This window comes from Varroa jacobsoni, unplaced genomic scaffold (genome assembly GCF_002532875.2).
Source record: "Varroa jacobsoni isolate VJ856 unplaced genomic scaffold, vjacob_1.0 scaffold_1083, whole genome shotgun sequence".
NCBI lineage: Eukaryota > Metazoa > Arthropoda > Arachnida > Mesostigmata > Varroidae > Varroa > Varroa jacobsoni.
The window spans coordinates 17,529-30,861 of record NW_019213985.1 but is presented as its reverse complement, the minus strand read 5'-3'; the positions used below and the strand labels follow the sequence as shown (position 1 = coordinate 30,861).

General features: G+C 39.5%; 1 protein-coding gene and 1 long non-coding RNA gene across 6 annotated transcripts in view; one reads left to right on the top strand and one right to left on the bottom strand.

The window, feature by feature from the left end:
• The window catches only part of LOC111266441 (glutamate receptor ionotropic, kainate 2), a 113,267-nt gene extending 103,946 nt beyond the window's left edge, over positions 1-9,321 (top strand). For all 5 annotated transcript variants that reach the window (XM_086970900.1, XM_086970899.1, XM_022843922.2 and 2 more), the window contains 4 exons: positions 601-826; positions 1,360-1,462; positions 4,525-4,735; positions 8,128-9,321. In XM_086970900.1, coding sequence (XP_086827026.1) covers positions 601-826; positions 1,360-1,462; positions 4,525-4,735; positions 8,128-8,349 — 762 coding nt within the window. In that variant the 3' untranslated portion in view covers positions 8,350-9,321. The remainder of the gene's footprint in view (positions 1-600; positions 827-1,359; positions 1,463-4,524; positions 4,736-8,127) is intronic.
• A 643-nt stretch (positions 9,322-9,964) lies between these two features.
• On the bottom strand, positions 9,965-13,319 carry LOC111266446 (uncharacterized). The gene is made up of 2 exons (XR_002684102.2): positions 13,223-13,319; positions 9,965-12,499 (listed from the first exon to the last, which is right to left on the bottom strand). It is a non-coding gene; the product is annotated as an uncharacterized LOC111266446 (long non-coding RNA).
• Between the last annotated feature and the right edge of the window lie 14 nt (positions 13,320-13,333).

The following is a 13,333-nucleotide window of genomic DNA, read 5'->3' as shown; positions in this document are numbered from 1 at the left end:
ATGAAAAGCGATGACGCGACCGACGTTTCTTTTAGGTGAGGACCTGGAAAACTGAATTTAGGTCCATCTTTATCATTAAAAGTACACTCTCAGTAATATATATATATATATATATATATATATATATATATAAGGAAAAATTACGCCTCATTCACATGTCCGGGACTGGGCCCGTACATGTACATAGGACATAGGTACAGAGGACAGTAGACCTAATGCTAACTGGCCTTTTGCAAAAAAATAGGTAGTGCATATATTCAAACATTTTCACATCCCCATTGAGACCATATTGATCATTAACATTTAGTTATAAGAAAAGAAGATAGCCTTTTTAAAAGATGGAACATTTTGATAGAGTCCGGATTTAAAGTTAATGATACGTCTCTGAACGTTTTTTAATGGTGTTTGTTTAGCAATGTAGGTAGGCTGCATTGCAGTTGGATACCTGTTCTATTATGTGAATTATTGCAACATTAATTTACTCGCGTTAATCGTTTCGACCTTTTAGTCTTGAACGAAATCTTTCATAGTTACTTATTATTAACCAACTTTTTCGGCAATTACTGCTTGATAAGGAAAAATTGTCTGTTTTTTTTTCAGACATCGCATGCACCTGTTCTTTGGGAAATCAACAAACGAATGTTCAAAGATGAAACACCCAAAGTCAAAAACATGACCCATGCCCTAGCCAAGATATCCCAAGATGAACATCTAGCTTTCATTATGGAATACGCCTCAGCTAAATATCTGGTGGCTTCCTCTTGCGATCTCGTTATGACAAAACCTTTTGCCAATCATGCCTCGTATGGTATTGCCTTAAATAAAAGTAAGTGTAATAACAGTGACCAAGTACGTAGAGCGCCCCTGGTTGGGTGTCGAGACAAATGTCAAAAAGTAGGATTAAAAACCATATGTATATATATATCATCATTTGTCATATATATATTATCGGCAGTATAAGTTGTTCCGAAAATGGAAAGGGGAACATTACTATATAATTTGGAAATAAATGAAAATAATTTTGGTAAAAATCTGGCTCGTCATAAGCTTAATGAAATTCTATGACAAAAGTATGACAAGTCGGGCTAAATGTTAATCTTAATATATTATCTTCCAATGACTTAAAGTTATTGACTTTCTTCTCGAAAGGAATATACTATGCCAACGATACATTTGGACACAAAATTCCTTAACTTCGCAATTCTCGTTCATTATTTTACTTTCGCCAAAGCAGACAAATTTATGTTTAAGGGTTTCGATACAAAAATGATCGATGAAACCGTAGTATTTAATATTCCTCAATGAACACGATATTTCTTATAAAATTTCAACCTATCTTTTTCTTGTATAACATTTCAGAGAATCCCGGCAAGACAAACCGCCTTTTATCTGAAATCGTACTTAACCTACAAGCTAAAGGCATTCTTCAGGAACGTGAAGAGCGATGGTGGAAGACCAAAAGGTGGGAGTCTACTTTTTTCCTTTCTACTTCGTTTACCTATTAAACGATATATTCCGTTTTTGCGACTACATATAATAGGTATACATAACAACAGTCTATTTTGAGTTTCATCGATCGATCTAAGTGACAGCAACGCTTCTTTGGACTGGCCGTGATGAACATAAGATAAAAGGATCAGGTTATACTTTAAGCTTAATCTTAATAGTGTACAAGCATTGAAACAAAAAAACTTAGCAAATCTGATCGAATATGTACGTAATTTTCATGCACATCTACGTTAATAGGTATCACTCTCCCTTTGGGATATCGGTGGTGGATATTTTTTTGATGTTACTCTATTTTGTTAAGGATTTGTTCAGGTAATAAGTGCGCTGCGATCAAACCTATGCGCTTCTGACATGTCTGATCATCATACATCTGATCTGTACCACGTTTATGAACCACTACGATCCTCTCGGCCCCCTGGCAATTTTTTATCGCTTTGAAACCCAGAAAACGACCTGAATCATCTAGAATTACTTTGTGTTTTTCATCATCTTAACCTTAACAGCTAGTCAAGCATATCCAAAGAACTGTGCCGAGATGCACGTAGCTTGCAAAGCTGCTACAAAAGACGATTGCAAAAAATAACTTCGAATTCAGAAACAGTTTTTCGCCCCTCTTCTCTATTCGTCTCGACTTATTGCCACGTCCTTCTTCTACCGTTCCGATTTGATGCACAGCGCCCAGAGGGGCACAAGCCATCGGCCCTTGTCTGTAGGTCCGTCACTTCACTACGTGATCTCTTTCGGCTTGTTTCGCCTATAAAACGTATTTTGGTTGGCAGCTCACCTGGCTTCCACTAAGATGTACGCTATATATGCTACTTCAACCATTGGGGTGCACTTTCACCGTTGGGTTGCAACTTCTTTGGCGATTGGATAAAATTCAACCTACAATACCGAGGTTGAGGAATCAGCCACAATCGAACGTTTTCACCTCCAGCGACCGCTAACGGGCATCTCAAGGCCGATTCTGCACCACGATCCGATCATGCGCACAAGCCACAAGCACATACGCACAAGTATACGTACACATCATATTGCCTGATTGAATGAAGAAAGGACGGGTTAACCGCAGGCCACTGGCCAGAGGCTGCACCGCTTAGCGATAATAGGTGACATAGTTGCAACTCATGTGCGGAAAGCAACGTCAGGGGGCATTTTTGTAGGTGATATGGCTCCCTCTTCTGCTAGTTCTGCTGGTAACCCTGCTAGTCCAGCGAAGATTGGTAACGTTGTCTGTGCGACGATTGCTGTCCGTCGAGAAAAAAGGATGGGAGACGAAGGCTGCGTGGAAAAAAATCTTCAAAGATCGAGGTGAACGAAGGCTCGCAAGAGGTGGACGGTTCGTCTGAGAACACTCTTATAAAGAGTTCAAAAAGAAAACTCTGTTGGTCAGGCCAAACGGGTGGCGATGACGGCAGGCTAAATCCTTGCTCTTGAAAAGAGAGACAGAGAAGACCAAAACCATGCCGGCTGAAGCCGCCGAACAGAAGCGAAGAAAAACCGGTGGAAAAACGCGTCGCGCAACACTGTCAGGCAGGCCGCGTGAACTTTGGAGAAAGGGGTAGGGCAAAAAATGGCTCCGATTGCTCATATACGTAACAAACACTGATGATAGTTACGCAGCGGACCGGTGTTGCTACTGTTGCGAGATCTTGTTGTTGCGATTCCTTTCCGAATTGTCTCTGGAGGACTCAATGATGGAAACTGATGACGGCGGATCGGTGGATGTTCGACGGTACTTACCTTTATATGATTTAAGACGAAACTAGAATATATATACAGCATGAGTTGGGGCGAGTACGCGGGTTCCAGTATGCAACCCAATGTGGCCTTTTGGTTTAACTCGCAAAGAAGAGCAGCTAAAGCGTGCACTTGGCTGATAGATTGTTGTGGTAAATACTGTAAACTATCATGTCTCATGGACACGTAACCAACGTTAGACAATGAAAGGCGCTAGCAATTAGACCTTAGGAACCTTCAAAAAGGACCTTGAGTTCTACCTATGAGGCTTATGACGCTGTTCATTAGCCCATTTTACGCGTTCTTTATAAAATAACTAAAATATTATTGACTTGAAATATGACCACTTTACATATTTATACATGACTGATAAACTTAATATAAAGAGCAAGAAAAAAAAAAGACCGGATTTTGAATTGACATTTTTTCGCTGCTTGACTAATTAAAAAGCGTACTGTTCGAGAAGGGCTTTTTTTCACTTCATTCAACAAAGTTCTCTAGATACATAAATTTCTTTGTGTTTCGAGTTTTACGTCAAGTGTCGCCGTCGGGAACTCCATCAAACGGTTGGCTCCCACTAGGAAACAAAGTCCGTTTATGCCCTATAGATTCGAGCCTAGACCATAATATGTCCCTATGATTAGTAAGCAAATACATTACCGACTAAGCTATCATAAGAAAGGTAAATAAACTTGAACTGAAAATCACTGATGTTTAATATAGCTTAGGCTGATTTTCTTGTGGATCGCCGTGTCAAATGCAGAAATATACTCTCACTCCTTGTCTGTTTTTTATAATGACTTACCAGCTTCACAAGGTTTTAAGTACACTAAACCGGTGGATTGGTTCAAATAAGGTGCTTGAATTTAATACTCTTCTATTCTCGTAGGCAGATAAAAGCTTACAAACTGGATACATGTACCAGCATAGTAACATATCAATAGATATGAGTTCTTTCGATATAAAAGTATTACTGTCACCCTTAAAAGTTGTACCGTGTTCTTATACGCTATGCTTTTCTAATTAGCAGCCCTAGCTACTGGCGTGTTTTAGGGAGGCGACGACGCTCAAACATCAATTCGAATTGCAAACGAACAGGTTAAGCCTGTGTATATATATACATATACATCTATATACGTACACGTGTATATAATGCCTTTATTAGTTAGTTATGCATCTAGCCCATTTTATGCCCTTGGAAAATATTCAAATTTAATACGTTCCGTGTATTTTTCCCCGCTCTCCGTCTTTGTACTCGTGTGATTTCAACCGCAGATTTTGCGATGTAGATAACGACGGTGACTTTGACGACGTCGATGATGGTGATGACGACAGCATCAATGAGCAGAAGGTCGAACTCAGAACCCTCTCGCCAGGGGACCTTTCAGGTGCTTTTATTCTACTCTTTTTGGGTCTTTGTTTCGCATTGCTAATCAACATTGGAGAAGTCGTCGTCGAACATCTCACCCGAGAAAAACGAGACACGGCAAGTATAGTCTATACTGTTTTTTATTCGAAATATAGATAAACGCTTTATATTATCGTGGCGCCTTATGTGGAGTATCAGACTCACGTGTAAGCCGATGCAAGATAATTGTTTTGTTCGTCTTTGTGTGCTTGAACCTAAACATATCAATGCGCTTATAAATCAAGAGATACACCTTCTAGAACTATGTGCTTGTGAAGGTTTTCCACCCAGTTTCTTAACTTCCAGAACTCTCCTGCCAAAAATAAATCATTTGCAGGTTATCTGACGCTTTCGAACTACTCTAGCTCTTAGAGAACTCTATCGGATCCATAATTTATGAACGTGAAATGTAAAGCGAACGATTCGGAAAAATCAAAGCCTTAATCAGTAGTTTGGGAATGTATCATCATATCGGTCGATGTTAGATTCGGATTTTTCTAGTATAGTCTATGACGATTAGCGTGCTATTAATAGCATTAAATTTAGTAAAAAAAAAGTCAAGTATACGAAATATTCGTTCCGACAGAAAATTCAATTATCGAGTGCCCCTTCTAGATTACAACGTTGATGAGTTGGTTGGCCACCTCAACAATAGAAGGCAAACGTTTTGTGTATATGTCCTTCAATGATTATCGCGTTCTTTAAATTAGGCATTATAGCCTAGATTTGGGGAAATTCAGACAAAACTTCTTATAGTACCTACTAGTGCTATGAGGAGCCTTATCTGAAGCCCCGAACATTTTCACGGCTACACAGTATCACATAATTATTACAGAACTCTTGCAGGTGTAACACGTCGCTAACATAATGTTAGCTAATTCAATAACTAACAAATTGTGGTTTGCTATTGCTACTGTTGTTATGGCTGTTTGTAATAAGCTATATGCCCTTGGTTATACAATAATGACGGCAGTAGTTTCTTGGTTCTTTGTTTCGCCCAAAAGCTTTCGTTCGCAACGTTTCTTTCTTATCGACTTCTCATCAGGACGGAAGGAACAGCCCTAGTGAAGGACCACCAACAAACTGGTCCTTCAGGGTTTCCCCGTCTTCTCCATAATCGGACGCAGTTCCACTTCCATCATTCCCCAAAGGACTCATTTGTGTTTTTCTTCCTTTTCTTCGCCATTGCTGTCCATCCGTCCATACATAATGTACATTCAGTTCGCACACTCGACCTTCTTCTATTAGTCTGCTGCCTCAACCGCCGGTACCGGCCAACGCAGCGGCCGCTACACAGGTTTCCGTGGCAGCAGGAGCAACCGCTTGCGTCAACGAGCTATATATCCCACTCTCTCTCTCTTTGGCTCTATACCTGAAAAAAAATATTGAGTCCTTAGGATCTAGTGTCTTTTGTGGATATCTGTGTGCCTGTTGGCTTGGTCCGGTAGCGTACCCATGAGCTAGTTTTGCTCACCGACAGAGACGATGTTTTTGGTGAAGATTCTTCGTGTCCATGATTGGAATGCTGTCGGCGTGTATCTTTTTGCGACGTGGTGATGCGTCGCGAATATATAATAATGCCGCCATACGTACGCGGCCTGCCAACACTAACTGTGGCCGAGCTCTGCCACTAACGCTGCTTGTTATGCTCATTCCCTGGCGGATGCACCCGGATCCAGTCATTATCCGGACGACAGGTTACGTTGATTGGCGCTTATAAGCACTGCTTCAGTATAAAGCGGCTAGTGACCCGCCCTAATGTCAGGCCGAAGAAAACGATACGGCCGAGGATACAATCGACCACAACGCCGACGGTCGAGACAAGCTCAACGAAAATGCTATAATGGAGACTATATGGAGAGAGCTTCAATAGGGTTTGTGTGGACCACGTACGTCGACATGACGGTTACCGGGAAACTTAGACGGAACTAGCTTAATAAGTTCCTTGGAAGCATAACACAGCTTGGCAGTGGCGCTCAATCATAAACAGAGTCAGCCCGGCCTTATTTTCCCCCGTAGAACCCTGTTTGGTCAAAGAAAACAGAAGATTAGTTGGCCACGCTGAAGTCCTTCTCGTTGGTCGCTTTACTCCTTCCCTATGGAGCGCAGCGCTTTACAAAAATCGCTCACAAGATAATCACAACGACATTGATGACTATGAGAGCGACTTATGTACGCCCGGTTTGGTATGGGTATGTGTGTACATGTGTACGTGTTTGTCTGTCTGTATAATAGGTGAGCGAGCTTGCGCAGCATGGCCGCTTGTCACTTCTGCCGAAGTTCCGGCTGGCCGAAGACTTACAGGAACCTCCATACATCGTTATTATACATGGACAGCTACTGTGCGACTGAGGCGGCAGGATAAAAGGGCCAACGGGGTACAAGTCGATATGCTTCTGAGGCTAAAGCCGTTAGCGAGTATTGGTGCGCACGACGACCTCTTCCGTTCCTCTGTACTATCGTTGAGATGACGAGCAAGATTGCTATCCATCTTGATTATGAGTTAAGTTTGTGTCCTCTATCGAGATCACCACCCCTAAGCTCAGTCAACCGTAGGAAAGTACCCAACCAGGCGCCCTCCCCTGGGCAGTCAAAGCCGCTGGCAGACGGCTGCAAGTCAAAGCACAGTCTTCGCAAGCAACAGCCCCCCTCCATCGTTACCCACGAAGCACTCTGCGCTAAAATGCACTCGACCACTCCCGGGTTTTTCACACACGGGATCCTTTTCACAAAACGAGCAGCGATGTTGGCAGCTGCTCCCTGCCATATCTGCTGACGTCGGTCATAATATTGGTCACACGGGCTTATACTTGAGCCTTAGTTTCTACTCATGTACCTTAACTTGCACGCCCTCTTATCCGAATATCTGTGTCTAACACACGTTCCTCAGATCGGGAATTGCCAGCTAGTTGGTAATACTAAGGCGGGAAGGTAGAGCGAAACAAATACTGTTTACCCTTTTCCCCAGAGATAGTACCATTTCATCGAATTTAGTGCTTCCAGATGTTTCTTAGCAGCTTTATAGGTAACTGACCTTGATGGGATGCTCCAACAGTCAAAGTAGATATCGTTCGTCCGTCCATCCGTTTGCTTTACGAGCATCCCTCTAGCAGAGGCCGAGAAGTCAAACGCCGGGCGTATGTTTTGCGTACGTTCCTATGGCTATGAATATCACGACCTGTATACACGCCATTACGTATCGTCATAAAATGTGATAGTAATGGAAATATTGGTACTAATGGTAGCTGCACGGGTGAAACAAGACAAAGGCAAGCAGATGTAGGCCGATGGCCAATGAGTGGAAAATGACGGAAAATAAACGTTGCAATTATTTGTCGAATTGCTTTTGCCGCGAAATAATTCTACTCACAATTGATACTATTTCCGAATATTCGGTCATACCATATTGGCACAATACATATGTGTATGTATAATAACTGCGTTCTATTTGTTTGAATTTATTTTGTTAGTACTTCAACATGATCACTGTTGTCGATCACATTCGATTTGCATTCAAAATGCAAACAAATCAAGTTGACCTGTCGGAGACATCTCTGCCGAGGAATCACTGGAAGGATCAACTACAAAAAAGACGCGAAAATCGTACGAGAGAAAATGGCCAGAAATCTAACGACCCCACGTCTCCCCGGAAAACGGATTCACTGAGCTCGAAGATTCCGCAATATCAATGAGAAGTAAACGCTTTATACATAAACGATTATATTCTCATACGGCACACAGCACACATTGCAAAATTCTGCGTGACTTTTGTTATCGCTCATTAACGAAACAAATTCATTGCTTTAAGATAACGTTGGTCTTCTTAGCTACAAACCAGCTAATCCACGAGCTCGTTTGTACCGGACATTAAACCGACTATTATTAGACAGACAATCAATAAAACACATTAAGTTTTGTGCCCGAAATCCTGAATCGAGCAGAAAATTTAAATAAATCAAATATTTGTTTCTAACGAACTAAACAATAGAGCGAGTAATTTCCTATATTAGCCCATAAATGCAATAACAGGCACTACCTACAAGCACGAACCCGCTGCATCCAATCCAGAGACCTTGATTTTCGTTATTAACAAGTTCTCGACACGCTAAAGACACATAATTCTTAAAAATAATTGCGCGCTGTAAACAAGTACACAGATAACTTTTTGGCGCCGCGGTAACAGAACTACTGGCGCAAGTTTAGAGCTGGCTGCTACCAATAAATGATGTTCTCAATGGTTTTCAAACGATTCTGACGATATTAAATCGATTTTGATCAGTATGTATAGAATATTAATAAAATGCACCATTTACATTGTGTAGATGTTTGCTTAAAACAAAAAATCGTTTTTCAATTATCATTACAAAAAATTAAAAGCTCCCACTATAGTTAACACTAAATGGCCATCGAATATTTCAACACAACTTTTACCTTTGTTTTTAATTAAATTTTTTTTTTAATTTTGATAAGTGTCAAATCTATTCATGCATGGTAAATCGATGTATTGTAAGATCTATTGCAAACGCCGTATATACTATTTGTGTTTCTAGTTTTTAGTGTGACAAAACAAATTAATTTTCACCTAAAAGTTAATAAAATTTTACTGTTCAAGAAAATAACATACCTGTTCTACGTTTTAATAAATGCGTTTTGTGCGGTGAAAATGGTGTGTTGAAATGGTCAATTAAGGACAAGCACTTATTAATTTTCACTAAGTTTGAAAATTTTTAAATGTAGCAATGTTTGCATTCTGTATCAGTCGTTACATACGATATTGGTAACCTCAGGCATAAAAATAGATTTTTCTGTCAACCATTTTCGGGCTTACAAAGACACGTGTTCGTAGAGATACACAAACTTGAATGAGCAGTTAGTTTCACTGAGTCAGCCAGCGCTGCAGGTCGAACAGTCATCATTTAAATCATGTGACAAAGTAATGCCTAATGTGTGTGACAGAAGAGCTTATCTTCTGCCTTTTCGAGATGATCACCATAAAGATCAATGGATATCATTTGGTTTGCTAAATATTTGAATGTTTGGCTAGGAAAAAAACAATCGTGTACTTCGGCAACGATCTAACTTTACTTCTTGTTATGAATTTGTTGTGACTCCAAATTTTGTAAAGTGCATAGAACTAAATTAAATTGACATGATCAAATCGCCTGGCGAATATATATGGTCTGGATAAATGCCTCTTACAGCATAGACCTAAAAGTTAGCCCAGCCCAGCCCAGCTCTGTCCTGTATATTAATAACCCAATATATTTTTTGTATTTCTAATACATATGATAAAACACATCTCCCTAGTAAACTTGCTGCATGCACGGCAAAGAAATTTTTATTATCCAAACAATACAAGAATATTCATCATTTATTGGCCTCAGAGTAAGTCCGTCAAGATTCCCGGTAGTTGTTCAACTATATAATTATTCTATTGACCATTTTCATTTATATTTTACCCTTTCAGTTTAAGAAAACATTTTTTATTATTGATACGAAGTAGAACAAAGGCCACTTGTTCCACTTTGTATTGTGATATTTTTTGAATTCCGAAACTAGATACAAGAAGCTGCACAAGTGCCTTTTGAACATGACTTTCTAAATCGGTCTTTTGCCTACTTTCTCTGAGCGGTTAGCTTTAGAACCATCGAAGGTACTCTATAAAAACAAGAGAAGCAAGCAAGACTTAAGGAGGGCCTAACATCCATCACCATTGTCTATGAGACGGACATGGCCTACTATTATATACAGTCGACTAAAGCATTTTCTGTTTCACATATCACTGGGTTTTCATCCGCTACGTTTACCTCTACCGGAACAGTCCGTTCGGAGACACAAGTAAATCTTCTCACACATTTGCTAAACATTTCAATGACGGCTACAGAAATTTACTGCGCTCATGTCGATTGTCTATGATTACTTCACGAGACCGTTTACATGAGTTACCTAGTATATTGAATTAATTCATTACGTATTTTTTTTTTTCTCTAGTGCTAATATAATGTAAACGATAGCTCAGCTATAGTTTCTTTTTGGGGCGACATGTTTTATGATTTTGTATTTTCTTCGTTTTTAATCCACGATTTAGATTTTTAAAAAAACATAACGGTGCCTATGAAGGAGAAAGAATCCGACTAAACTGATATACCCAGGTTTACGTATGACCTAGGCCAAAAGGCCTGAGTACGCCTATGTGATCCTTAGTGAGTAATAGGCGGCAGAAGATAGAATTGAATAACAGGAGCCGCGTAATGCTGCATTAAAAAAATATTTTTAAAAGAGGGATTCACCTTATCAGTTTTGACGCTCTAGGACTATCCCTGTACGTTTTCATATCACCATGGTTATCAGATAATTATGTGAAGAAGGTAATGATGCGAAAAAGGTGCATTCATTTACGCTCCAAAAATTAGATTTTCAGGAAAATTGTACTGTACTAGATCAGACAAAGAAATACTCTACCATGTCAGCCTCCATTTTGCAGTCAACTCAACTGGCCTTAGTGTGAGTGGGGTGTCGCAAAAAAACTGACTCGCTACATTATTACTTGAAATGAAGATTAAGCGACGCCAGTCAGGAATCGGAAAGCAAAATCCTGCCAGTTCATCTCCTGGCACGCCACCTCATGAAGTTCCAAACAAGTGACAGGTTTATAGCAATCTTTTTCATCGTTACCGGAAAAATATTGAACTACGTTTTCGTTGCTCTTGTCGTTCTGCGTAGTCCTTCATGGCGTTAATATCCTGCTTGAATTTGTCCGTAGATCTGGTCGCTGTGCCAAGCGTGCTAGCTACTTCAAAGCGTTTTTATTTATCTGAGTCAATCAAGTTTATTTTTTACATTCTGTTCGTCACTAAGACGACATGTCTAACAGTCAGGTCACTTTTAGACGAAACATGAGTATAGAATCAGTGACCCTTCGGTTTTCGAGTTTATTCCTTAAGCTTTGCTTATTCCCCTCTCAGCTGGACGACGGTTAGGAGCAATAATTACAAATAGCCTCAGTATGCAACGTAACACAGTGGTTCCGGTTACGTGAATACGTACCATGTCTCTCTGCACAAAACTCAAGTTTCAACTTATTTGCCTGCCTATTGCTTTTAAGAAGCATTATTCAACGCAATAAATAGTGATAGACAGTGGCGTTCGACTGCGCAAAATTTAATACATTTTAAGTACAGTATTTACAAGTCGATAGAAAATAATTAGGCTTGAAATATGGCAAAAACGCTGAATACGTCGTTTTAGCCGCGTAGTTGATTAACTTAGTCAGGCCTAAACAATACAATCAAACGCATTTGAATCTAGTCTCCATATATATTGCAGCTTGCCAATCCAAAGCAATCGCCGTACACACGTATCGTTGCAATTTACGCAGATTTTATGTTAACTTTAACGTCGACCCATTGCTACTATTAAAATGTAAGGGGCACTTTTTTTGTTTTAAAGATTTTTCCTCGGGCTTAATTCCTTAAGAAAGACACTGTTTTTCGAGTGTTACGCTGTGAACTTTGCCAATATATGTTTCCAGATTGTCGAAGCAGCACGAAGCTTCAAAAATGCATTTATTCAGAATTGGCGAAAGGTAGACTTAAGCCGTCTTGAACGGCGTTCCTTCACACGCTTGATAATCATAGCGTTACTGTATAATACAGAAAAACGTAGATCCTCATATATTCCTACAGAGGTACACTGTGATAATCTAACACAAATAAACATTTCGATGTTTGATTCTTTTTACGAACTCGTTCATACATGAGAGACATAATAAATCGATTCGTTCTATCAACCTGGTTCGGTCTTGAGGTAGCGTCCGCAAACAAAAGTATCAGTATCATCCTCCTATAACAAAAGGCAATCGTGGTTTAGTGGGTACTCCTTTCCCCTATAGAAAAAGCTAGCTCTACACTGAGAATATAAATAACTGGGGAAATTTCGACAGCACACTGATGCATCTCCTCGTTCGCCTACATCTCCAAAAAATAAATGACTTTTTCATTTAAGAAATAATGCTTGCATAAAAATATTTTATTGGAATTATTTGCACTTTTAACGGGCTTGAGTGGTGCCATTCGAGTAATACGAATATATTTACCGTTCATATAGCGTACATGCTATATGAATTAAACAAGTGGTTCCACAACAACTCCGCTCGAATAAAAATTTTTCCCAATTCGGCTATGCAGCACGACATTATCTTTATATTATTATATATTTCATTATATTATTATTATTACAAGCTTTTCCATCATTAAATATTGAGTTTTTGAAGAGCCAGCCCGAAGTTAAGCTTAGAAAGCGGAAAAAACTTCACATTATATTTGCTAAACTTAGAAGCGAATTTAATGTTTATTATATACACCGTGGATAACTTTGTTAGGTAATTAGGTAATTAATGTTAGGTACTTGAATAATTAGGTATACCACACTTCAGCAACAGCAGTACAGGACGTTAAAACTTGAAACATTTATCTAGTTAATTGCATTGATATTAGAAATATCACAATTTCTTCTCGGATATGACAGCAAGTCTTGGCATAAGTTAAAGCAGAATAGGAGCCTCACCACAATTAAGTTTGAGTTAAGTTTTTACAAAACACACGTAATTTTTGCGTAAAACTTTCTATACTTATAGGTGAACTTCCTATATCTATGTGGATGGCGCAAGTAACACTT